The following is a 27,797-nucleotide window of genomic DNA, read 5'->3' on the forward strand; positions in this document are numbered from 1 at the left end:
CCCCATCACTGGGCATTGATCTATCTTATCTGACTAGCTCTTTGCCCAGCTGGAAGTGAAACCTGCCAATTGGACTGGTTTCCTGATTTGGAGCCAAAGGATGGTGTCACATACAATGTATTAGACTAATATTCCAGAGGTCTGAGGACACTGGAGACTTCCAGGTTCCATACGCCTTATTGACTTCCCCTGCCTCCATTTGTGGTTTCCTCAACAAATTACTGACCTACATGTTTAAGATCAAATCGACTTTGACCCAGCATGAGCTCAATAAGAGTTTGATCTTTATTGCCATCCAAATTGTATATCATCTTCAAAAAGAAAGTGCAAACAACCAAGATCCTTATTCAATTAGATATTTGAATGGATTCATGATTATGTTAAAAGGATACTGTGTCACACAGACAATAAGGATTCTAACCTTGTTAATGGCTTTAGATAAATAAAAAATAAAGTTGAAGTACTTACTAACTGTTGATATGAACATGATGATGAACCCTGCAAACATTGGAATTTGATATCCTATCCTGCAAACAAAAGAAGTATCCAATTTACATTGTTCATAAGTACCTGTAAAAAACAATTCACAAAAGCTAAAAGGTGCCCTTTTCTAAGTAGACAACTCAAGGAAAATTTAAAATCTTATACAAAGAATATTGTGACTATATAGATACATCTATATGTGAACAGTGATTTTTATACATACAGGAGGCAAGACTATATGCATACTTGTGTCGTAGGCAGTGTTAGTTGTTTCTGATTTTAAACAGTCAATCGTTTTTGAAAGATTTACCAGGGAAATGAATACATTAATGAAACAAGATAGGAAAAAACAAAGACTTATTCTGAGAATAAGCTAAATTTTGTAATGGCCACTCAGGTATTGTTACAAATTGCAAGCTTGAAATCTAAGCTTGAAACAATGTCTAACTGCCCCTGAACTTCCGTACAGCCAGTCATCTGTATGGGCACTCACACCTGCACACATACTCATCTACACAAGTAAATATATTCTCCTGCTATCAAACATATTTATTTACTCATGAGCACTCTCCCATTCTCTCCTTTTATGATGGGTACATTTGGGCTATAATTGCACATACATAAATTCTCCTTTACAATACACTGTCAAACTATCAAATGTGCAAGAAATAAAACATTTTGTTTTATCATCTTCATACATATACAAGTAAACATTCTCACATACAAAATCTTGTTCATATGCACCCATAATCAAGGATAGACCCTTTTCAAAACTAGGAGAGAGTGAGGACTGCAGATACTGTAAAGTCAGAGTCAATAATGTGTGAAGCTGGAAAGAGCACAGCCGATCAAGCAGCATCAGAGGAGCAGGAGAGTCGACGTTTTGGTTTGGGACCCTTCATCAGGACTCATGAATGTACTGATGACCTGAAATCTGACTGCCCTGCTCCCCTGATGCTACTGGACTGTGCTTTTCCCTTTCAAAACTATGCAGACTAACATAAGTAATGAATTGTAGATTTACATTTTGGACACATTTTTGTTCCATTATAGCAGTTGAAGAGTTACCTGTGCAGAAACTAATGTGGTAGACTATCATCTTTGCCACATGAGTATCATTTGAACAGAGTTCAGAAAACACAATGGGCAGAATTTGTACAGGCCTATATGATGTGAACAATGGTGAGAAATCTGGGAAAAATGCAAAAGTAGTCAGGTGAGTTCTCTCGATGTCGGAAGCAACCTTTTTTCAATTCACTTGGGAGACTTGGGCATTGCCGGCTGGGCCAGTATTTATTGCCCATCCCTAGATGCCCTTGAGAAAATAATAGTGAGCTGCCTTCTTGAACCATTGCCGTACATGCATTGTAGGCAGACCCACAATGCTGTTACGGAGTGAATTTCAAGCTTTTACACAGTTACACTGAAAGAACAGTAATATATTTTCAAGTCAGAATGCTTGAATGGCTTTGAAATGAATTTGCAGGTGGTAGTGTTCCCATGTATCTGTTACCTTTGTCCTTTTACATGGAAGTGGTGAGCGTTTGTAAGGTGTTGTCTGAAAATCTTTGGTGAATTTCTTGTAAATTGTACACATGGCTGCTACTGAGCTTTGGTGATGTAGAGAGTGCATGCTTATGGATGTAATGCCAATCAAATAGGCTGTTTTGTCCTGGATGATGTCAAGCTTCTTGAGTGTTGTTAGAGCTGCACTCATCCAGGCAAGTGGGGAGTATTCCATCACACTCCTGATGTTTGCCTTGCAGATGGTGGACAGGCTTTGGAGAGCAAGGAGGTGAGTTACTTGATGCAGTATTCCTAGTCTCTGACTTGCTCTTATATGCACTGTATTTATATAATGAGTCCAATTGAATTTCTGGCCAATGGTAAACCTAGGGATGTTGATAGTGGGAGATTCAGTGATGGTAACAGCATTGAATATCAAGGTGGGTAGATTGTCTCTTATTGGAGATGCTCATAGCCTCGCATTTGTATGACAAAGTTACTTGCCACTTTTCAACCTAAGCCTGGACATTGCCTAGACCTTGTTGCATTTGATTATGGACTGCTTTAGTAACTGAGGAGTCGCAAATCATGCTGGATGTTGCACCAATCATCAGCGAACATCCCCACTTCTGACCTTATGATGGAGGGAAAGTCATTGATGAAGCAGCTGAAGATAGGGCCTAGGACACTACCCTGAGGAACTCCTGCAGAGATGTCCTGGAGCTGAGATGACTGACTTCCAGCAACTACAACCATCTTCCTATGTACCAGATATGGGACTCTAACCAAAAGAGAGTTTTCCCCGATATCCATTGATTCCAGTTCTACTTGGGCTCCTCGATACCATACTCAGTTAAATGCAACCTTGATGTCAAGGGCTGTCACTCTCTGATCACCTATACCTTTATGTAAGATGACTGGTATACATGTTTGCCCGAAACATCAATTTTCCTGCTCCTTGGATGCTGCCTGACCTGCTGTGCTTTTCCAGCTCCACACTCTGGATTCTAATCACCAGCATCTGCAGTCCTCACTTTCGCTTACATGTTGCATCTACCCAGTCAGTATCTCCATTTGTCCCTCATGCACACATCTATCTTCCCTGCAATGCGTTTAGTGAGTTCTACATGATGTGTAAGTTCTTCTGGAAAGAACATTTTCCTTTGATTAGAAATTTACGAGTGAAATTATAATCTTATTTAACCATCTGATAAACTAACCAGGAAATCAATTCTACCCCCTCCTCTCAGCCCTGCACATTCTCACCTTGGGCACTCAAAGTGTGAGACTAACAGCTGGGAAGAGTAAATGCAACAGGCAGACGGTTTAGAAACTGGAGCCTCTCAGCAGATCAGTCAACAGCCATGGAGAGAGTGTTGAGCTTCCAATAGTTCTGAGAGTGGTTTCAACCAGAGAAAGCAACTAGCCTGTTCTCCCCATATACCCCTGTCATCTTGGGGCTTCCAGCACTTTTACTTTTATCATCATCTCTTATCGCCTGCGAAGTTAGTATAGTTTGTTCATTAAGAGGAGATTCATTCATGACAGATGACACTGCAGGAAGTGCAAGTTTTATGGTTAGAGCCAATGACTCACCTGTTTGTTAAGGGCCCTATGAAGGGGTTTGTTACCAGTTGGACAGTGGCCTTTGAAGCAAACAACAAGCCAACTTGGACATTTTCATTCAGCAAGTACTTGTCTTTCTTCAAGCAGCTGCTGTTCGAATCGGCTGTCCCAGTCGCATTGGTCACTGAGGAGGGTGTTGTTGTGAAAGCCTGCTGTATATCACCCGGCCTGCTTTCCCGCTCGGTGATCATTGTCGAGTTGTCATAGTAGGAAAAGATTTTCTGAAATCGAGTCGCGGAAACCACGCCAGGGGTTTGGGTGGGGCTTTCCTCCAGTGGTTGGTGATGAAGAGCATACAGGTAACTGGGAATGATGGGCACTGTAAAACATCAGGCAGTTAGCAAATTCAGACAGCTCTTAGCCAGAAGCTGTAAGCGCACAAAGAACACGATAAAAACAAAAGGTGGATTGATAAGTGATTGTACTTGTCCAGAGTGGAACTTACTAGGTTCACCTACTGCAACAATTCTAGCGGAACCTCCTAGTATCCCTAATTGGGGGAGGGGGGGACAAATTTGATTACAAATGTTGGCAATTTACAATAGCCTAGACAGTAAGAGGCAGATTATACACTGGGAACTGGACCCCGACCATTCCCATCGCTCTATTGAAATGGTGTAAACCTAGCCTCAACACTTGAATGGTTACAATTTCGATCAATTCCAGTTTTATTCCCATTTGTCCAGTTTTATCCTCATGACACGCTTCAGTTTCCACTTTCTGAGGTGGAGAGTAGATATTGCTGTGAATGTGGTTCCTCTGTCTGTCAATCGAGGTGACAGTGTAACTACAACTGAAGTTGTCGGTCTTCCTGAGTGGGCAGAGGAACACGCCGTTCTCCCAAGTGAAGGTATTAGACCTTCCCCATGAACCACACCCAGCAAAGTCATATCAAACTGTCATCGTTTTCCAATGACCTGATGGATGATCCTGACCCAACGGTCCAAGAATCTCTGAAAAGGACCCAGCCACAATGATCTTTGCTTTAGAGGGATTGTATTACACTTGGTGTGTATCAGATAAGCGAGACTGACGATGATAAATTCGAGAGGTGGGGGGAGGTGATCACTCTGGGACTGACAGAGGGAGAGGGAAGGGAAGGGTCCCAGCCTCCAGCATTCCCCCTGACAGGTACATCTCCAACTGTCCCCCATTCACCTTGAATGAGTCAGTCCCAATAATCATTCTTGAACCGATAGTTCACCCTTATTCCTTCCCTTTGATGCCGTCTGCCCCTTTATTTACTGATCTTTCTGAATTCGGAACTTGTTCCCATGGCGATGGTTCAGTATTAATCCCAGTGTTGTGAGCTGACCCCAACAAAGCGACTCGACCCGGCTGCACCTCACCAAAAACGTAGCGGAATAGATGGAGATATAAACGAACTCAACGAATAGTCCACTGCAGCCCGATGTCTGAGCTCCCACCTCTGTCCGGAAACAAGTTGTGTTGTTGGATATTCTCCGCTTTCTCTCTGTTCGTTTCGGAGAGAGGTGGTGTACCCAACACTGAGCTGTGTGACATCTGCAGCAGGCCGGAGATGGAAAATGGGAGGGAGCACTCTCTCTGTTAATCGAATCATGATGTTCGATCAACAATCTTCCAGTAAAACAGCCACTGCCATCCAATCCGAGGTAAAGAGGCCATGTAGCTCCTTGTGAACCCTTTCCCAGCATTTCGTTACACCCTGGCTAACCTGTGGGCCTAACCTCATAACCTGCTATATCTTTTCACCAACAGAAGTTTGCCGACCCAGCGGCGAGTGCGCTGTTGCTGAGGATTCCCGCAGTGGCACAAGAGCAAAAGTTCAGGTGGGAAGCTGTCCTCAGCTGCACTCCTCCCATTTCAGGCTTCAGTGCTAATTTCTGCTCCCAAATTCACTGACGATATTCCTTTTTGTTTTCAGCTTAAAAAGTTGCGGTAGAAGTTAAACAGCTCGTTGTCCGACAATCCGCGTTCCCTCTGCTACCTTCTCCCAGAAACTTCCCCAGAGGGAAAGCTGCAGACACCAGAGAACGCAACTTGTTTCCGGACGATCTGAGAAGCTGGGAGGAGGTGAGGGCTGCAGGTGCTGGAGATCAGAGCTGAAAAATGTGTTGCTGGAAAAGCGCAGCAGGTCAGGCAGCATCCAGGGAACAGGAGAATCGACGTTCCGGGCATGAGCCCTTCTTCAGGAAGGATCTAAGAAGCTGTGCAGTCACATTGCAAATAGACTTTTCCCAGCTCGTGACAACCCTCCCCCGCCCCACCAATATCTTCAAATGTTCGATTCAATCCTGCTCCTTTATCTAAATCTCGGAAATATAACCCTGGTATTGGTATCCACCTATCATTCTAACTAATTTTCATTGCACTTCCTCATTAAGACCATAAGACACAAGAGCAGAATTAGGCTATTTGGCCCGTCCCGTTTGCTCCACTGTTGGATCATCGCGGATATGTCTCTCAACGCCTGACTGTTCCCTTAACCTCCCATCTCCTTACTAATCAAGAAGCCATCTATCTCGCTCTCTCAAAGAAACTCAATGCTTGAGCTCTCTCTGTCAATGAGTTCCACATATTCACCATTCTATGGCTGAAGAAATTCCTTCTTATCTCAATTCTAAAGGGGCACCCTTCACTCGGAGGCTGTGCCGTCCGGTCTTAGTATTTCCTATTACACCTTGACCAGTCAATTGTATCCAGGTCTCTCAGTATTATGTAACTTGCAATGAGATTCCCCCCTCTCCTCCCATCCTTCTAAATTCCATTGAGTACACACCCAGGGTCACTTCTCAGATGACAAGTTCTCCATCGTTGGGCTCATTCTTGTAAACCTCCTCTGGACCCCTCCAAGGCCGGCACATCCTTCCTTAGCTCGGCGTCCAAAACCGCTCCCCATATTCCAAATGCGGTCTGATCACAGCCTTATGCGGCCTCGGCGGTACATATTGTATTCTATCTGTCACATCTTTGTTCAGACTCCTAGCCTGTCCAAGTCCTTCGGCAGCCTCCTCTCAAGGCCAATATACCCTTTCTAGGGAGTAGTGCGCAGAAGTGAACAACATCCCAATACTGTTTAGCCACGGATGGGACTTAACTGGATTTATAAACCCTTGTGTCCTCAGTCTCTAGTTTTTGTCCCTGGCCACGATCATTTAACAATTTGCCCATATGGATGCTTTGCGATGTTTTGCCATTGAGAAGGTATTTAGTTATACGCCTTTTATGATTTGAAGTGGCTGACCTCACACTTAGCTACATTAAAATCCATTTGCCATATAGTTTTGCCCCTCTAATTCCACTTTAACCTGCATTAGAAGGTTGTCTAGTTTTGCTATGTTGGCAAACTTACACGTGTAATTCTACCATCCAAATCATAATGACTGAATAGCTGAAGCTGCCAATTTGAAAAGGTGCCTTTAATTGAATCGAGCCCTCGCTGTAGCTTTCACGTTGCGAATGAGTCCACTGAGCTAACTGACAACCGCCCATAACATCCACAGCCACTCCTTAGTTCATTAATTCAGTCGCATAGATTCATCGGGCATGACCTATACTTTACAAATCCAATATTGTCCTCACTGATCATTTGAACATTTTCTAGATAATTGGTCACTCAGTATGGACGGAAACAACCCTTGCTGCCTGTAATCAAAATCAGATATGTCTCAATAGCATCTAAAATCTGAAACAAGATGTTTGCAAGCTGCACACGTGAAAGCAAGCAAGTGCGGAGGTTTCTTACCAGAATGAGACATTTGAAGAACTTCAGTTCGGTGGATAATCTCAGAAAAGTAGTGGTAACGCTCTGAGAAACCTGGTGGAGATGTTCTACAATTCCAGGAAGAGAGAAACTGAGGAGATTTGGAATTAGCACAGGGATCAGGGATGCACGATCTAAAAGGTCGGTGGAGTCAGCTCCCACAGGAATCTCGACAAGACAGTTAAACCTATTCTCTAAGGTTTGCAAGAATCTGGGGAAAGAGCAGTGCTGAGGGCCTAATGGGACAGCTCATGTGTGACACGTAGGACTGACACTGTAATGTGAAACCCCACAAATGGCAGTGGCTACATTGCGTACAATCCGAAATACACTTCCTGTATTGTCTGAAGTTGCAAGCCTTAAAGTAAGGATTGCCGGTCAACTGGAGCAGTGAAGCTGGGTAAACATCACAAGTAATAGCACTGGAAATAGTGATAACCATGCCATGGCTGATCCAAAGGCTGGCAGCATTTCGCCAGGTGGTGCACCAACCCAGACGGACAGAGGTTTTCTTGGACGGAGGGAGGGTGAAAAGTTCCAGGAGGGTACCTAGGGGACAGTGTGCACTAATCCCAACTGGAGAGCAACTCCAATGCTGAACATATCGATCCTGTCCAGATTCAATCACCTATTCTAACCCAGTGCTGCTCCTCCCTCACGAAAAGTCAAATTAAACAACTTTATACCAGAATAACACCGTTAGTTAAATCCTGTTATCGACTACAAATCAAAAGTTTTAATCTTTTTTATCGATACATTAAGTATCATTCACCATTTATCACTTTTGCTCAGGTCCTGGTTGAGCAATTAAAATTGACTATTTTTTTTACCAAAATTCAGCGGTTTTCCACAAAGTGCACAGAATCCTGGATCTCCCTTCCCCTTTTCAAAACAAGTGTCAAATGTAGAATGAACCTTTCCTTGATTTGGGCCAGCCCAGAGCCCCCGGCTCCAGTTTAACTTCCGTGCAGTGTAACTCCCTGACTCGGTGACTTACCCACCACGGTCAGCAGCATGTTATCAAGGAGCAGCGCCACAAACACTATGAACAGGATCAATTTCCGAGATTGGCGACCTTCCCTCAGCCAACGTAAAAAACTAAACTCCTTCAGTCGCTGCAGTCCATCCATCATCACTTGTGCTGCTCAGGGTAACTTCTAGAAGGACGAGAAACATAAACCCCGTTAGTAATAATAGCCAGCACTCATCACCACTGACTCTGAATGTCGGCGCAAACGCGAACTCCAAATGACAACCAGATGCATTGCAACAGGAAGCGTATGTTTGCTGTTGTAATGCAATGGCACAGAATGAGGGGTAAGAGTCGAAATGAAAACCCCTTGTACAAGCACCGCTCACCTTGAATTGAATCGAACGGGGCTGTGTTACTAAAAGCTGCTTCTGTCCCCGACAGCTCCAAGTGTGTGAAAGAGAGCCATGCAGTCAGTGGGCAGGACCAGGGAGGATTGCTCCGAGCTGCTGACGCCACGATTCCTCCCATTCACCGCTGCTTCTTGTTGACGTGGGGTGGGGTGCGGAGGGAGGAACGGGCTTGACAAGGCGCCAAGTGGGGCGGTCATTTACAGACAGCGGGCCAGTCCACCCCTCCTATTTACTCCACTATTATTCCATGACAAAATCAAAGTTCAGATTCCATTTCGCCCTCCCTTCAATCGGCACTCACCCACAGCAACTTACATCACGCTATGATGCATTTCCCAGAGAATGAACGGGCCACTGTTTACGTACGAAACTAAAAATCCTGCAATCCGTTAAGTCAGGCCACTTACGGCACAACGAACAGTGCAAGGGTCGGGTCTTAACTCCCAACTCGAATGAACAAATACCATCTTGCCACCTTCTCAAATAATTCTCTCTCCCCCACCCCAAACCGTCCTGCCTATGCCCACCTTGCAATGAAAGGTTTGAAAAGCAAATAGGTTTCTAATCTGAGCATTGTTGCAAATTTCATTCCAATTTCTTTCTACCTCGATTATTAACAAGGGCAGGATAAGCATCAATTCCCCGCGGCAGTGCTGCGGTTCAGTGCTGGTCTGAGGAAATGAGATGGGATTGTTTATGGGTTTTTTAAAAAGCACAGACACTCAGATTGATGATGACCAAAGATAACGCAATCATCACCTTGTAATAAAACATTTTCAAGTCCAAGGAGCACTCAATCACCAGCAAAACAGGCTAATCAAAGCATTTGAACTTTATTTAGTTAACTGAATAAATTAATAAGAAGTCTGTTATGTCAAAGTTTTCCATCATCGTGAAGAATTTGTGAGTTATCGTGTTTTAATGCAATTGCTTCGTGAGTAATCTTTGAGACTAATAGCTTCTCATCAATTATTTTGCCAAGTAATGGCACAGATGGTTGGGCTGAACGTTACAGTTAAGGATATTCCTTGCACGCGTTTGTTCAGAGAGTTTCTGTGGGCTCTTGAATTGAAAGTTGCTGTCAGCCAATTGTCGAAAACGTGCAGCAGCTTCTATGGGGTAGGTGGAGCTGTGTGATCATGCAAGTAATCGTTTCATTTCTTAAGCAAGCAAATTGAAGATTAGTTTTTGGATTGTGCGGAGTTTGAACCGGGACTGTCAGTTAAAATATTTAGATTAGATTAGATTACATTACAGTGTGGAAACAGGCCCTTCGGCCCAACAAGTCCACACCGACCCGCCGAAGCGCAACCCACCCATACCCCTACATTTACCCCTTACCTAACACTATGGGCAATTTAGCATGGCCAATTCACCTGACCTGCACATCTTTGTGATTGTGGGAAGAAACCGGAGCACCCGGAGGAAACCCACGCAGACACGGGGAGAACGTGCAAACTCCACACAGTCAATCGCCTGAGGCGGGGATTGAACCCGGGTCTCAGGTGCTGTGAGGCAGCAGTGCTAACCACTGTGCCACCGTGCTGCCCCTTTACATTTAATTCAATGTAAAGTAAGATACAGAACAGGAAAAAAGAAAATAAAGTAAAGCTTGGATTAACAGACAAAGGTGAATGAAAACAAAACCTTCAGCAACTACTAAAACGCATAAAAGTGTGTGTGTACATAGGAGACTCCATACCTACAAACGTTGGTTTTTACCGTCAGATCACCTATTCAGTAATAAATAAAATAGCCAACCCTCTTGAAAGTGTAAAGGCAAAATACTGTGGATGCTGGAAATCTGAAACAAATACAGAGAATGCTGGAGAAACTCAGCAAGTCTGACATCATCTGTGATGAGAGAAACAGTTAATATTCTGAGCCTGGCACAACTTCTTCAGAATTGAAGTAAGAACAGTACTGTGGAACAGGCATACAAACTAGAAATGATAACTTTGTTTCTCCATAGATGTTGCCAGACCTGCTGAGTTTCTCTAGAAAGGGTACTTACTTCTTTCTGATGTATGTAGTTCATATCTATGTCAATGCAGCAATTTTATGTCATTTAATGTATTTAAGTCGGGAGACAGACAGTGAGGTATGATTTCTGGAATGGTTTTGGAGAGGTCTTGCAGCTTGTACACATACCGCATCTTTATCTCCAGAGGCAGTTACCTGAAATTCTTTCCATAAAATTAACAGTAAATACTCATTATATGTCCCATAAAACTTAACTCAATATCTGATGATGACTTACATGGAGTAAAATAAATATGGCCAAGCACTGGGAGAGGATTTGTGTTGTAGCCTTCTGGAATATTTTCTTTTTGTCATTGGTTTATTGGGTGTGAGGGTGCCTGGTAAGACCAGTATTTAAGTATTCATCTCTAACTGTCCTTGAGAAGGTCGTGGTGAACGATTAACTTTGTCTATTACAATCTATCTGATGTAGGTACACCCACAATGCTGTTAGGAAGGGAGTTCCAAGATTTAAACCCAGTGACACTGAAGGAATAATAAAGTATTTACAAGTAAATGTTGCACAACATTTGGAAGGAAATGTGAAGATTGGTATTCCCATGGGTTTGCTTGTGTATCTTGGCTGCAGAGGTTCATAATTTGGATGGTGCTGTTGAAGGAGCTTGATGAGTTACTAAAATGCATCTTGCTGATGTTCACCTATGATGGAGCAAGTGAGGTAGCACCAATATATCTGATTGGTCTTGAATTGCGTTAAGCTTTCTGTTGTTGGCGTTCCTCTCATCCACATGAAATATACAAACCTAGAAATTGGAAGCAGGAATGGCAATTAGGCCCTTCAAGCCTGCTACATTATTCAATATCAGTCACGATCATGGCTTATACTCTATCTCAATGCCATATGCCAACTTTCTCCCCACACCCCTTGATGCCTTTAATGGGCACTGGTGCCATTACTGTGGAAAGAAGGAACAGTACTGGTGAGATGGTTCCAACTGAACCATGCCGGAACAAATGTGCTGGTAAATTGTACAGGGAGCTGCATGTAGTCATATATAGTGCAGTGTACTGCAGTATTGTGGCAAAAGGTTCACATGAGGGAGCTATAAAAGTTAAACAGAAAGGACAATAAAATGGCGCAGGGTAATGATACATAATGACAACTAGAGAGTGAAAGAAATGGATAAAACATACAAATGTAAGACTGCTTTGGTAATTAAGGTCCAAAAAGAAAAATGATGAAAAGACAGAATTGAAGTTTCTTTGTCTGAATGCATATAACAAGATGGATACATTAATCTCACAAATAGAAATAAGTGAGTATGGTAGTCATTACAGCAATGTGCTTGCAAAGTAACTGCCATTGGGATCTGAATATTCAAGTGATCTGACATTTTGAAAGTAAAGAAACAAAGGCAATGGAAGTAGTGTAGTTACATTCATTATAAAGGAGATCATTACGTAGTGAGAAATGATCTTGGTCAGAGGATCAAAATGTTGAATTATTTTATTTAGAGATAAGATATAGCAAATCGAGGAATGGTGTGGTTTATACGCCCCTGGCAGTCGTTACACTGTAGGACAAAGTATAAATCAAGAAGCAGTAGGAATTTGTAAGAAAGGCAATGTAATAATCATGGAGGTTTTAAATTTCTTATTGATTGGCTGAATCCAACTGGCAAAAGTAAAAGTGCTCAAAAAGTGAATTTGGGCCAGTTTATTTGAGCAATGCATTCTGGAACCAATCAGAGAATACATTGTTTTAGTTCTGGTAACATGTCATGGAAAAGAACATTTCTGGCTTTGTGGTAAAGGAATCTCTAGTTAATACTAATCACAACATGATAGAATTCCACCTACAGTTTGAAAATGATAAATTTTCTCATATATTCATTGACAGATTTAGGCAGCACTGGGTAGGCCAGCATTCATTGTCCATCTTTAATTGCACAGTGGGCAATTAAGAGTCAACCACATTGCAGCAGGCCTGGATTCACATGCAGATCAGACCAGGTGAGGGTGGCAGATTTTCTTCCCTGAAGGACGTTAATGAACCAAATGAATTTTTCCTGATGATCCACATTGGTTTCATGGTCAACATGAGGCTATTAAAACCAGATTTTTAATTGAGTCCAAATTCCACTATCTGCCATTGTAGAATTCAAACTTGTGTTCCCAGACTATCTGGATTAGTAGTTTAGTGATAACACTGCCATGCCATTGCCTCCCCCTATTTGTCTCAAACGGGCTTTTAAGCTTATATAAAGATATCTGAAAGGGTATAAAATAACAATTGGAATAGGAAAAATGTTAAAAGTTGAGATGGTCGAGAAGCAATGGCAGAAACTGAGGCGATATTTAATAATCCTCAAATCTCAGAGGGATCATGTTTTGAGAAAAAAGATACGATGAGAATGATACACCAACTATGCTTAACCAAGGAAATTAAGTATATTATCAAATTGAAAGAAAAAATGTACAATCTACAAAGATTAGTGGTAGCCCAGAAGATTTGGAAAATTTTAGAACCTACCATGGAATTACTGAAAAAAGACTTATAATGAATGGGAAATTGGAATATGGGAGAAAGCTTGCCAGAGCATAAAATCAGACAGTAAAAGCTGCTGTAGGAACATAAAAAGGAAGTGTAGTTCACGCAAATATTGAGGTTTAGAGGGTGAGACTGGAGTTAAAAATGATAAACAAGGAAATGAAAGAAAAAATGAAGTTTTATATCTATTATTGCAGTAGAAAACATAGAAAGCATCCCAAGAAAATCGAGTGATAAGAGGGAGGGAGAAACATAAGACACTCATGCTTACCAGAGAAAAAGATGAAGTAAACTCTACTGGAATGATAGTTTCAGCCAACATTGTTATGTGAAAGGGAAATCACAATCAATGCATTTATTAGAATTCTTTGAGGATATAAAGCAAGCTGGTGTGAGGGGGAATGAGTAGATGTACTTATTTGGATTGCAGAAGATATTGATAAGATAGCACATAAAAGGTCACTTTTGACTTATGGGGAGTCCATAACTAGGAGCCATAGTTTAATAACAATGAACCTTCCATTTAAAACAGTGTTTGGGAAGAATTCCTTCTTTTTTAGATCCATTAGTCCTTGTCATTTTTTTCATAGACAATAGTGTATATTGAATATACTGAAGGCCAACCCAGCCAGAAGTTTGGTCAATGTACATGTCAAAACTGGAGTTAAAACCTCAATCAGATCAACCTTGGATGGCAGAATAGGCTTAATGGGCTAATGACCTCTGCAAGCTTGTACTCTTTATGATCTTACGATTAACAATGAGATAGGAGCCAGGAAGTTTCAGAATCAAAATTTCAGTTTGTAAGAGGGAAACAGCTGGCTTCTGTTTTTCTGGTGCTGAATTGTAAAAAAAAATTAAATTGTACATGTTTTTATGTTAGATAATTGAGTCAGAAGGAATAACAAGATAGCTTCAGGGTCAGTAGAATTATTGGAATAAGATAGAAGGATGTTGCGTCAAACATATAGCACAAGAAGAAATTTAGTGCAGAGGGATTGCAGGGTGCCATCAGAATCTGAACTGAGGCCTCATGTTGAGAGGTAGCATCATGCAGTATGTAATGAAAAAAAGATCAGAAGAAATAGGACCAGGAGTAGGCCGTTTGGCCCTTCGAGCCTGGTCCGCCATTCAATAGGGTTATAGCTGATCCGACACTCATCAAATTCACTTCCTTGCTCTTTCCCCATAGCCCTTGGCAAGAAGCAACCTAAAGTAAAGCCTTGGTGACTGAAGGAAGCAATACTGACATGCATGCAAACTGATTACAAATGTGTATATTCTTCCCGAATCAGACAGCAAAAGTGCTTTGCTGGAAATGAACTAGGATTGTTTACACTCTTCTCTCCTTTTCCACAAAGGGACCAGGACTACAAGGCTTTGAATTCTGTAGATACTTTGGTTAAGGTGAAATATTTTGTTTCTATTAAAAATGTTTGTGTTTCAATAACATTCTTCATCAACCTATAAATCCTGCTCCTGGATAATTGGATAATTGGATCTCAACGGAAAGGAAGGAAAGGTGGAGAGAAATTGATGAAACAAAATGGAAGGTCTATGACAAGATGGGAAGCAGGGTTTTGTATAAGATAATGGTTGTGAGCAGGTTAATTTGCATACTGTTTTGGCTCTACCTGTTCTACCTGATGTTAAATAGTCTGTGAGGAGAAATAAGAAATTCTACTCTACCTTTAGGAGGGAGCAGATCTACTTGTGCCAGTTCCCTAAAGTCTCAGTCCTAAGGCCTGACTAAATGTCATCTCCCAGACCATCCATAACCCCATCACCTCAGGGGATCTCCCATCCACCGCCTCCAACCTCATAGTCCCACAACCCCGTACCGCCCGTTTCTACCTCCTGCCCAAAATCCACAAACCTGACTGCCCCGGCCGACCCATTGTCTCAGCCTGCTCCTGCCCCACCGAACTCATCTCTGCATACCTCGACACGGTCCTGTCCCCCTTATCCAAGAACTCCCCACCTACGTTCGGGACACCACCCACGCCCTCCACCTCCTCCATGATTTTCGCTTCCCCGGTCCCCAACGCCTTATCATGGACATCCAGTCCCTGTATACCTCCATCCCTCATCACGAAGGACTCAAAGCCCTCCGCTTCTTCCTTTCCCTTCCACTGACACCCTCCTTCGACTGACTGAACCGGTCCTCACCCTGAACAACTTCTCTTTCCAATCCTCCCACTTCCTCCAAACCAAAGGAGTAGCCATGGGCACCCGCATGGGCCCCAGCTATGCCTGCCTCTTCGTAGTGGAATAGTCCATCTTCTGCAGCTACACTAGCACCACCCCCCACCTTTTCCTCCGCTACATCGATGACTGTATCGGCGCTGCCTCGTGCTTCCACAAGGAGGTTGAACAGTTCATCCACTTTACCAACACCTTCCACCCCGACCTCAAAATCATCTGGACCATCTCAGACTCCTCCCTCCTCTTCATAGACCTTTCCATTTCTATCTCGGGTGACCGAATCAACACGGACATTTACTATACACTGACCGACTCCCACAGCTACCTAGACTACACCTCCTCCCACCCTGCCTCCTGTAAAAACGCCATCCCATATTTTCAATTCCTTTGTCTCCGCCGCATCTGCTCCCAGGAGGACCAGTTCCAAAACCGTACAACCCAGATGGCCTCCTTCTTCAAAGACCGCAATTTCCCCCCAGACGTGATCGACGATGCTCTCCACCGCATCTCCTCCACTTCCCGCTCCTCCGCCCTTGAGCCCCGCCCCTCCAACCGCCACCAGGACAGAACCCCACTGGTCCTCACCTACCACCCCACCAACCTCCATATACAGCATATCATCTGCCGTCATTTCCGCGACCTCCAAACGGACCCCACCACCAAGGATATATTTCCCTCCCCTCCCCTATCAGCATTCCGAAAAGACCACTCCCTCCGTGACTCCCTCGTCAGGTCCACACCCCCCACCAATCCAACCTCCAATCCCGGCACCTTCCCCTGCAACCACAAGAAATGTAAAACTTGCGCCCACACCTCCCCCCTTACTTCCCTCCAAGGCCCCAAGGGATACTTCCATATCCACCACAAATTCACCTGCACCTCCACACACATCATTTATTGCATCCGCTGCACCCGATGTGGCCTCCTCTATATTGGGGAGACAGGCCGCCTACTTGCGGAACGTTTCAGAGAACACCTCTAGGACACCTGGACAAACCAACCCAACCACCCTGTGGCTCAACACTTCAACTCCCCCTCCCACTCCACCAAGGACATGCAGGTCCTTGGACTCCTCCATCGCCAGACCATAGCAACACGACGGTTGGAGGAAGAGCGCCTCATCTTCCACCTAGGAACCCTCCAACCACACGGGGTGAACTCAGATTTCTCCAGTTTCCTCATCTCCCCTCCCCCCACCTTGTCTCAGTCAAATCCCTCGAACTCAGCACTGCCTTCCTAACCTGCAATCTTCTTCCTGACCTCTCCGCCCCGCACCCCACTCCAGCCTATCACCCTCACCTTGACCTCCTTCCACCTATCGCATTTCCAATGCCCCTCCCCAAGTCCCTCCTCCCTACCTTTTATCTTAGCCTGCTGGACACATTTTCCTCATTCCTGAAGAAGGGCTTATGCCTGAAACGTCGATTCTCCTGTTCCTTGGATGCTGCCTGACCTGCTGCGCTTTTCCAGCAACACATTTTCAGCCCTGACCAAATGTAGTTGTACTTATTGCTCGGATGGAACAAACGTTCTTATTATCTAAGTATTGTGCCTCTTCAGTGGATAGATTTATGGTGCAACATCTTGCGATGATTATTCAATAGGTCCAAAATAAAGCAAAGACAAAGTAGTTTGATAGCAGCGAATTATCTCAAACACCCTCTACCCAATACAGATACTAGTAGAGATGGTGAATACCACAAGACACTAGGAGTGATTATCTGAGAAAATATCCCACAGGAAAGATTAAATAATTAAAGGGGTGATGTGGTAAAGCAAAAGGGGATGATCATGTAAAGAAGCATGAGATGAATGTAGAAATGATGTAACTGGGAATAGCAGGATCATTATAAACAATTGTTTTGCCAAGAAAAGGTAATGGTGTTTATGATCTGAAATTGCTGAACCCTGTGTTAAGTCTGGAAGGCTGTAAATGACATAATTGGGTTTCTAGTTGAACTTCATTATTCCAGTGCAGGAGGCCAAAGTCAGAGTTGGAGGAGAGCAGAGAATTAAAATGACAGCTGGCTAAGACTCAGGATCATGCTTGCTGGCTGAATGGAAGTGTTCCACAAACTGATCACCCACTCAGAGGAGGTTTTGAGGGTGATTGAAGAAATCATGTTGTGAAAGGAATGTTCCCTCCACAGCACTGTTATGCGATTGCAGGAAAAGATGTGTTGGGTGGAAGTGTCACACTGGTGATGATGAAAATGGCAGACAGTGATCTGTCCAACGTAAGGGATGGTGGAATGGAAGGTGGACATAAACGCTGTTTTATTGTGGTTCTGGGGTGGAGAAGAAGGAATGAGCAAGTGTGGGAAATGGATAGATGGAACCAAAGCTCTGTTTCAACACCGTGAGGGCGAAGAGGAAAGCATATGAGCAGCATAGGTATAGAAGACTGTAGTGTCCAAGCAAAAATCACTGCAATTTAAGAAAGAAAAAAAGAGGAAATGTCGAACTGTAAGCTAGTTATTCTGACATCAATCATCAAAGAACCAATTTACTGAACTATTAAGGAAATTTTAGCAATACATTTGTAAAACCTAATGTGATTAGATAGGATCACCTTGCTTTTATGAAAGAAAAATTGTGTTTTGAGAAATGTGTTAGTTTTTGAAGATGTTACTAATAGGATTGAGAATGGACAGCCAATAGAAATAGAATTCTTGTATTTTCAAAAGACATCGATGAAGTGCTGCATAAAGGGTTAGTAAGCAAGTTAACTGTTCATGGAGCTCAGAGTTACATATTAATGTGGGCAGAGTATTGGTTAAGAGACACGAAGAACAGAGACTGGAATTGGTTTGAGAAAATTGGAACTATTACAGTTCTGAAAAATGATACATTATTTCATTGAAACAAACAAGATACTGAAGGAGCTTGCTGGGTAGGTCTCTGGCTGGAGAATCTAGAATCTCAGGGTAGAGGGGTGATTTTTCAGAGCTGTGATGAGGAGAAATTCCTTCAATCAGAGAGTTGTGCTACTTCGGAATTGTTCACCTCAGAGAAATGTAAATGCTCCACCGTTAAGTAAACTTAAGACAAGGAAGATAGTATTTTCATCTGCCAGGGAATCAAGGTGTATTAGCAGAAGGCGAGAAACTGGATTTGAGGCAGAAAAGCAGATGTGATTAACTGAAAGGTGGAACAGTCTTAAGGGCCTGTATGACCTAGACATGTTCATATTTTTACATTCTTAAAATCTACAATCCTTTGATTAAATCTGACTGTTTCTATCTGCACACAAGGTCTGACAGTAACATAGGGATAGATTTTCTCATTTGTTGTTATAAGGTGCTGGTGAGTGTGTTCAAGTTTGCAATTTCCTCACCGAATGTTCCACTTTTCAACCAGTTAATTACACAAGGGTTTGGGCTTGCTTCTTGAGGAATTACATTGTCAGAGAGTCAGTGGTGCTGACCATTAGCAAGGTCTTCTGACTTACACGCTTCAGATGCTAAATCTGAAGCTGAGCTGCCCACCATTTCAGAAGGTGCAAGCCAAGAACTATCTCTCAATCAGTAGTTAATGTGATGTATGGATAGATGTTTTAAATGTAAGCTCACATTAAAGAATGCAAGGAAGGTGATTCATTTAAAATCTTAGGGAGATAATTCTAGCTCTTTTTGCTTGGTGCTGCAGGCTCAGCAAAGGATTGATGAACCATGGCCAAAGACAGAACCAGTGGTAAAGGTGAAAAAGCTATAGTCTCAAAGGGCTCCTTTCAGGTAAGGGATCCTTTGGGAAGGTGGGTCGCATGAGGAAGGCAATGGGAAACCACCTCATCTTTATCCTTTATTTGTTGTATTCCGAGTTTCTAACTGAAACGGAAAGTGCAAGACTGTAAGGTATGGAAAAAATGAGTAGAGTACATGTTTTTAGACAGATCACAGCTGTGCTACTGTCATAGAATGATACTACAGCCAGATGAGTGAGAGATAGAGCTATGGTGGACTGAGAGTAGCGTCGATATTACAGCTGCTTCTGACATTGCTGGCTTACTTCAAACAGTACCATAGTTATTACATTTCAGTAGTTTAAGACTTTTAATTTGATTCTTTTTGGATCTTTAATATTCAAAAAAATGCAAAACATGGTACATAATTGTTTGAAGTTTGTGTCACATGTAGACAGGGTGGTTAAGAAGGTGTTTAGCATGCTTGCCTTTATAGGTCAGACCTTTGAGTGTAGGAGTTGGGATGCCATGTTAAGGTTGTAGAGGATATAGGTGAGACCTCTTCAGGAGTACTGTGTCCAATTCTGGTCACCTGGTTATGGGAAGGACATTATTAAGCTGGAGAAGTTTCAAAGAAGATTGACCAGTATGTTGCGGGAATGAAAGATTTGAGTTGTAGAGAGAGGCTGGACAGGCTGGGACTTTTTTGGAGTCTAGGAGGTTGAAGGGTGACTTCATAGAAGTTTTTAAAATCATGATGGGTATAGCTGAGGTGAATGACAGTAATCTTTTCCCTATGGTGGGCAATGTCAAGACTCAGGTGTATATTTTTAAGGTGAAACAAGGAAGATTTACAAGTAGTTGAGAGGCAACTTTTTTGCAAACAAAGAGTGGCTCATCTGTGGAATGAACTTCCAGAGGAACTGGTGGATCCGAGTACAGTTACACTGTTTAAAAGACGTTTGGATAAGTACACAAGTAAGAAAGGTTTGGAGGGATGTGTGCCAAGTGCAGGTAGGTGTGGCTAGTTTACTTTGGGATTATGGTCAGCTTGGATTGGTTAGACTGAAGGATTTATTTCCATGTTGTATGATTCTATGACTCTGATTAATTGCATTGTCCACTACAGAGGAACCTTGATTATCCGAACGAAGAGGGCAGGCAGAATTTCGTTAGGATAATTGTTTATTCAGAAAATCAATTTTACCTTAAACAAGGGAAGCCATTAAAAAAGGTCCCGAACAGCTTCTATGATCGCAAGAGCGTTTGTCAGTTTCCGAGAACACAGTGTCACAATAGCACCGCCTTGCACATGCGTTTATGTTCTTGGCCATTTTTTAATGAACGGTCTGGTAAATTGACGGAAATACCTGTACAGTAATGTAAAACACTTACTTTTGCAAAGGGCTGTGTAACTAACCGTTACCTAAACAATATCCAGTTGTTGATGCTTGAGGTGCTTGTGTTTCTTTATTTTTGCCAGCATTTTCACATGTTCTTCAGTACAGGTAAATCGAATACACTTACCTCTTAGATGTAATGTTTTTGCAGGAACTTGAGATTTTCTTCAGATAATCCAAAATTTGGATAATTGATATTCGGATAAACAAGGTTCGTCTGTATTAGGTGCATAATGGCCCCCTCTACTGGGCAGTTCCAGTTTACCTTTTATTTGAAGATAAAGCAGGGGTCCTGATTTACAAATATCCAACTTACGAATGCTCGTACATATGACAGTGACCCTGTACCAGACTACTGTTTTAAAGACATAATACGAAAATTTCCTGTACTTAAGATTGGCTGCTTTATACTGTCTTGCATTGTGTTCTGACTTGCGGACAAATTAACTTGTGAATGGACTCAGGAACAGATTCTGTTTACATCCCAGGGACTGCCTAATCGCAAAACACTTAGCAAAGTCAGTCAACATCAGAGAGAGAAAATCCAAGTAGCAGCATTGTGATTCTGCATGCTTGGTCAGTACACCACTGATGCATGGTACTCCTGTGGTGTCCCTGCAATTGTACTTACCGCAGGTGGAGGAACGTGGAGCAAGTTGTATTCAGGAGTTAAAAACAATGACTGCAGATGCTGGAAACCAGATTCTGGATCAGTGGTGCTGGAAGAGCACAGCAATTCAGGCAGCATCCGAGGACAGGCAAAATCGACGTTTCGGGCAAAAGCCCTTCATCAGGAATAAAGGCAGAGAGACTGAAGCGTGGAGAGATAAGCTAGAGGAGGGTGGGGGTGGGGAGAGAGTGGCATAGAGTACAATAGGTCAGTGGGGAAGGAGATGAAGTTGATAGGTCAGGGAGGAGAGGGTGGAGTGGATAGGTGGAAAAGGAGCTGGGCAGGTCGGACAAGTCCGGACAGGTCAGGGGATCGAGTTGCTGGAGGTTAGAAGCTAGGATGAGGTGGGGGAAGGGGAAATGAGGAAACTGTTGAAATCCACATTGATGCCCTGGGGTTGAAGTGTTCCGAGGCGGAAGATGAGGCGTTCTTCCTCCAGGCGTCTGGTGGTGAGGGAGCGGCGGTGGAGGAGGCCCAGCACCTCCATATCCTCGGCAGAGTGGGAGGGGGAGTTGAAATGTTGAGCCACTGGGCGATTTGGTTGGTTGGTGCGGGTGTCTCGGAGATGTTCCCTAAAGCGCTCTGCTAGGAGGCGCCCAGTCTCCCCAATGTAGAGGAGACCGCATCGGGAGCAACGGATACAATAGATGATATTAGTGGATGTGCAGGTAAAACTTTGATGGATGTGTATTCAGGAGTTCCCTATTTTCATTTATTTTGGATAATTGGATCTAATATTTCTAATTTTCCTCATTTTCTTGTACTGTAGACAACATTGAGATCAAACACTGAAAGAATCTACCAAGGAAAAGCATGTTTTTTTTAATACAGCCTTTGTTAGTCTTCACCCTTCTGTTTTTCTGCATTTAATTTACCTCTGACTGGGAATGAAGATAGAAAGAAAACATTTGCTTTTATATAGTGCCTTTCACATTCTCATGATGTTCCAAAGTGCTTCATAGTAGGCATCACAGAGACATGGTTACAGGGGGGTCAGGACTGGCAGTTAAACATCCAAGGACTTACAACTTATCGAAAAGACAGGGAGGTGGGCAGAGGGGGCGGGGTTGCCTTGTTAGTTAAGAACAAAATTAAATCTATGGCACTGAATGACATAGCATCGGATGATGTGGGGTCTGTGTGGGTGGAATTGAGGAAACACAAAGGCAATAAAACCATAGTGGAAGTTATGTACAGACTTCCTAACAGTGGTCAGGACCAGGGGCGCAACATGTACCGGGAAATAGAGAAGGCATGTCAGAAAGGCAAGGTCATGGTGATCATGGGAGACTTCAATATGCAGGTGGACTGGGTAAATAATGTTGCCAGTGGATCCAAAGAAAGAGAATTCATGGAATGCTTACAGGATGACTTTTTGGAACAGCTTGTCATGGAGCCCACAAGGGAGCAGGCTATTCTGGACCTAGTGCTATATAATGAACCAGACTTTATAAAAATTCTTAAAGTAAGGGAACACTTAGGAAGCAGCGATCATAATATGGTAGAGTTCAGTCTGCAGTTTGAAAGAGAGATGGCAAAATCGGATGTAATGGTGTTACAGTTAAATAAAGGTAATTATGAGGGCATGAGAGAGGAACTGACGAAAATAGACTGGAAGCAGAGCCTAGCAGGGAAGACAGTAGAGCAAAAATGGCAGGAGTTTGTGGGTATAATTAGGACACTGTACAGAGGTTCATCCCTAAGAAGAGAACGATTATCCGGAGGGGGATTAGACAGCCATGGCTGACAAAGGACATGTATTTAAAAAGAGAGAGATCCAATAAAGTGGCCAAGAGCACTGGGAAATCAGAAGATTGGGAAGGCTACAAAACAAACAGAGGATAACAAAGAGAGAAATAAGGAAGGAGAGGATCAAATATGGAGGTAGGCTAGCCAGTAATATTAGAAATGATAGTAAAAGTTTCTTTCAATACATAAGGAACAAACGACAGGCAAAAGTAGACATTGGGCCACTTCAAACTGATGCTGGAAGCCTAGTGTTGGGAGATAAGGAAATAGCAGGAGAACTTAATAAGTACTTTGCATCAGTCTTCACAGTGGAAGACATGAGTAATATCCCAACAATTAAAGGGAGTCAGGGGGCTGAATTGAGTATGGTTGCCATTACAAAAGAGAAAGTGCGAGAAAAGCAAAAAGGTCTTAAAATTGATAAATCTCCTGGCCCCGATGGGCTACATCCTAGAGTTCTGAGGGAGGTGGCTGAGGAAATAGCGGAGGCGTTGGTTGAGATCTTTCAAAAGTCACTGGAGTCAGGGAAAGTCCCGGATGACTGGAAGATCGCTGTTGTAACCCCCTTGTTCAAGAAAGGATCAAGACAAATGATGGAAAATTATAGGCCAATTAGCCTAATCTCGGTTGTTGGTAAAATTCTAGAATCCATCATTAAGGATGAGGTTTCTAAATTCTTGGAAGAGCAGGGTCAGATTAGAACAAGTCAACATGGATTTAGTAAGGGGAGGTCGTGCCTGACAAACCTGTTGGAGTTCTTTGAAGAGGTGACAAGTAGGTTAGACCGGGGAAACCCAGTGGATGTGGTCTACCTAGACTTCCAAAAGACCGTTGATAAGGTGCCACACAGGAGGTTGCTGAGCAAGGTGAGGGCCCATGGTGTTTGAGGTGAGCTACTGGCATGGATTGAGGATTGGCTGTCTGACAGAAGGCAGAGAGTTGGGATAAAAAGTTATTTTTCAGAATGGCAGCCAGTGACAAGCGGTGTCCCGCAGGGTTCAGTGTTGGGGCCGCAGCTGTTCACATTATATATTAATGATCTGGATGAAGGGACTGGGGGCATTCTAGTGAAGTTTGCCGATGATACAAAGTTAGGTGGACAGGCAGGTAGTACTGAGGAAGTGGGGAGGTTGCAGAAGGATCTAGACAGTTTGGAAGAATGGTCCAGGAAATGGCTGATGGAATTCAATGTGAGCAAATGCGAGGTCTTGCACTTTGGAAAAAAGAATACAAGCATGGACTACTTTCTAAATGGTGAGAAAATTCGTAAAGCCAAAGTACAGAGGGATCTGGGAGTGCTACTTGAGAATTCTTTAAAGGTAAACATGCAGGTTGAGTCCGTGATTAAGAAAGCGAATGCAATGTTGTCAATTATCTCAAGAGGGTTGGAATATAAAAGCACCGTTGTGCTACTGAGACTTTATAAAGCTCTGGTTAGGCCCCATTTGGAGTACTGTGTCCAGTTTTGGTCCCCACGCTTCAGGAAGGACATACTGGCACTGGAGCGTGTCCAGCGGAGATTCACATGGGTGATCCCTGGAATGGTAGGTCTAACATATGAGGAACGGCTGAAGATCCTGGGATTGTATTCATTGGAGTTTAGAAGATTAAGGGGAGATCTAATAGAAACTTACAAGATAATACATGGCTTGAAGAGGGTGGATGCTAGGAAATTGTTTCCATTAGGCGAGGAGACTAGGACCCGTGGACACAGCCTTAGAATTAGAGGGGGTAAATTCAGAACAGAAATGCGGAGACATTTCTTCAGCCAGTGAGTGGTGGGCCTGTGGAATTCATTGCCGCAGAGTGCAGTGGAGGCTGGACGCTAAATGTCTTCAAGGCAGAAATTGATAAGTTCTTGATGTCACAAGGAATTAAGGGCTACGGGGAGAATGCGGGTAAGTGGAGTTGAAATGCCCATCAGCCATGATTGAATGGCGGAGTGGACTCGATGGGCTGAATGGCCTTACTTCCGCTCCTATGTCTTATGGTCTTATAGTCAGTGAATGTTTATTAATTATGACTACACAGGAGAAACAAGGACAAGTCACTCAAACAACAATGAAAGAAATGAGGGATAAGTCTGATTTCTACTTGCGTGGTGCTGATCAGGGGTAAATATTGGCTAGGATTCTTCAGGATCTCCCAGTACTTTTGTAAATGGTTCCCTGGGATCTTTCAGATCCATTCAGCCAGGTACATGAGCCCTCAGGTTAACACATCATCTGACATCCACGCTCCCACCAATGCAGGACGTCATGATGGTGATGAGTGAGCCCCAAGCAGACTTGAGTGAGCCCTTCCTTACTTTTCCAGGTTGAGCACAGGACCCAGTCTGAGAATTGGCAGTTGCTACATTTCTAGGAGGGTAGTTAGCAAGGTCAGCCCAGCAGTGAAAGATAGCACCTGAGAATCAGTCCAGTGCTGGCAGCGGTGGACATCGATTCTGACCCTGGGGATGAGGGGGGCGTCTGGCAGGCAGTGGCAAGGCGGTGATGGAGGTGAATCAGTCCAGCGGTGAAATATGGTGCCTGAGAAGTGGCTACTTGAATGTTAGTGAGGTCCAGTGTAGACTGCAGTGAGGCAGTGCAGGAGGGATGGTAACACAGACATTGTTCATGATGAACTGGCTCAACACTGGTGGACTCTCTTTAAACTGTAGCTTGCCATTTTTGTTCTAATTCTTAAACTATTCAAAATGGCACTGGATCATGGTAACCGTGGAAGAGCTTTTCACTGTATTTTCCTGTTTTTCTCACTGTAAAATACAAGTGACTATAAATCAAAATCATTCAAAATAATTCAAATCATTCCTGATTGGAGTGTCAGTCAGCACTGTGCACTCAAGTGGATCTTCAACCCAAAACCTCCTGTAATAATGTGGAGAGAATGCCTCCACAGAATGAAGCTGATGCTTTAGACCATACACTCAGAAAGAACAGTGGAAAGAAACAACTCTACAAACATCATCCTGAGGGACAAATTAGCCTTGCTCCACAGAAAGCCAACGCTCTCTATTTTTAAATCTTAATTATTGTGCTAAATATTTCTGAATTATTAAAATATGCAATGCAATAATTGCAGTTTTATTTGCAGATTCACAGCTGTTGTATTGCCATGGTTATGATCATGGTACATTATAGTAAAAATAATTTGATAATATTAATATCATAGAGTAAATAATGACTTAGAGCAAATAAAATGTAATCCATATATAATTTTCTTGTTTTGAAAAAAGACTTGAATAATTCTTTTGTTATCTTTTACCTTTTAAAAATAATTAGAAGTTACATTTTAGTCGAAAAAATTGAGAAAAGGAATGGTTTAGGTATGGAAATAAATACAAAACTCAGGGACACTGCCCAATAGACTCAAATCTAAATTAAACACTCAAGGTGTAACCCGGGATGGGTAATAAAAGCTGCCCAGCCAGTGATGCCCACATCCCATTGTTTATTAGGAGATATTCTCTTCCAGATGAAGGAAGTTGATATCATTGTAATATCCCTCACATCTATGTGACAAAAGAACCTTGCAGTGAAATCAGCATGGGTTGAATTGCAGGGTTTTAGCTGAAGAGGTCATATCTAACCTGATATTCTCTCCAACTTCTTTTATGGCAAATCAAAATTGCAAATACAGCTCAATAATACATCAAACGTTGAGAAAAATGTCTTTTTTTCAAATATACTTCAGTTCCAATGAAGAGTCACTCGACTCAAAACTTTAACTCTATGTTTTTCTCTACAAATAACACCAGACCTGCAAAGTTTCTCCAATGCTTCCTGTTTTTGGCTTTTTGTTCACACCTTACAATGACCTGATCCTGTGCAGAAGAAGACATTGAAAAATGTTATGAGTTAGTCCTGGAGAAATTCAGTTACCTTTTTCCGTTTAGCATGTTGCTTTTGGCCGAGCGCAATGAAGCCTGCCATGTTGTCAATGGAGTCCAACATGTTTGCTGTGTTTTCGAGCTGCAGTGTGGAATTCTGGAGCATCTCACCAGCCTCTGTGGCTGCAGCCAGTGAAACAGACAGTTGAGTTCATCAGACTCTTTCGGGTCATCCACTTTCTTAGGGTCTACAGTTGATGAATGTACTGGATCTACATTTGCCCCATCTCAGGGATCTGCGATATGCCTCTCCAGTTTAGACTGATTCTGCTCTGATTGCTGGGCATGGCCACATGCCAAGGTTGGATGAGATTCACTGAATCTGGAGTTCTGCCCAGAATTTGGTTTTATTCCAGGCATCACTCTACTGGGTTCACCAGTAGGTAACAGCTGGTCCCTTTGAGAGATCTGGAATTTCAGGCAATCTGATTTTGGCTCATCTCAACTGTGCTCAGAAAAGTGAAGCTATCAGCAATTGATAGTTCTTTTAGAGAGATGACATAGGTATGATGGGCTAAATGGTCTGTCCTGGGTTTGTAAGATTTAGTGGGCTCAATCTTACATTTTTTGGTTAAGTCTGAATTACATTGAATATTTTGGAGGTATTTCCACCATGAGACCCAATGAGATTTCTTACCATACCTTACCAAACCCACCTCATGAACTACCTACTCCGACCTCTCATAAACGATTCTACCTCATCTTACCACCTAATATCTCCAGAACAATGATCCACTCTGTGGATATCTGCCAAAGTCCCTAGCACCCACGCCATCTTTAAAAGACTACTGTGTACCCGGACAAGAGTTGGCATTCTGAAACTACTTCACCCAGTCATGAATGGATTTGGAAAATGACTGAGTAAAGGAAAATGGCACGATAATTCCTTGACAATGGGATGGACATCCCGAAAAACTGTGTG

At 42.9% G+C, this 27,797-nt stretch overlaps 1 protein-coding gene across 3 annotated transcripts in view; it reads right to left on the minus strand.

The window, feature by feature from the left end:
* Positions 1–9,396, minus strand: part of slc18a2 (solute carrier family 18 member 2) — a 35,606-nt gene extending 26,210 nt beyond the window's left edge. For 2 of the 3 annotated variants that reach the window (XM_043712840.2, XM_043712837.2), the window contains exons 1-4: positions 8,720–9,396; positions 8,358–8,517; positions 3,586–3,934; positions 469–527 (exon numbers count right to left, since the gene is read on the minus strand). In XM_043712840.2, the coding sequence (XP_043568775.2) occupies positions 469–527; positions 3,586–3,934; positions 8,358–8,493 (544 nt within the window). In that variant the 5' untranslated portion in view covers positions 8,494–8,517; positions 8,720–9,396. Of the gene's footprint in view, positions 1–468; positions 528–3,585; positions 3,935–7,342; positions 7,452–8,357; positions 8,518–8,719 lie in introns of those variants that run through there. The other variant, XM_043712841.2, reaches the window with a different exon arrangement.
* Positions 9,397–27,797: the final 18,401 nt, after the last annotated feature.

This window comes from Chiloscyllium plagiosum, unplaced genomic scaffold (assembly GCF_037043375.1).
Source record: "Chiloscyllium plagiosum isolate Xiang-an unplaced genomic scaffold, Cpla_swu_hap1 HiC_scaffold_22, whole genome shotgun sequence".
In the NCBI taxonomy this organism is placed as follows: domain Eukaryota; kingdom Metazoa; phylum Chordata; class Chondrichthyes; order Orectolobiformes; family Hemiscylliidae; genus Chiloscyllium; species Chiloscyllium plagiosum.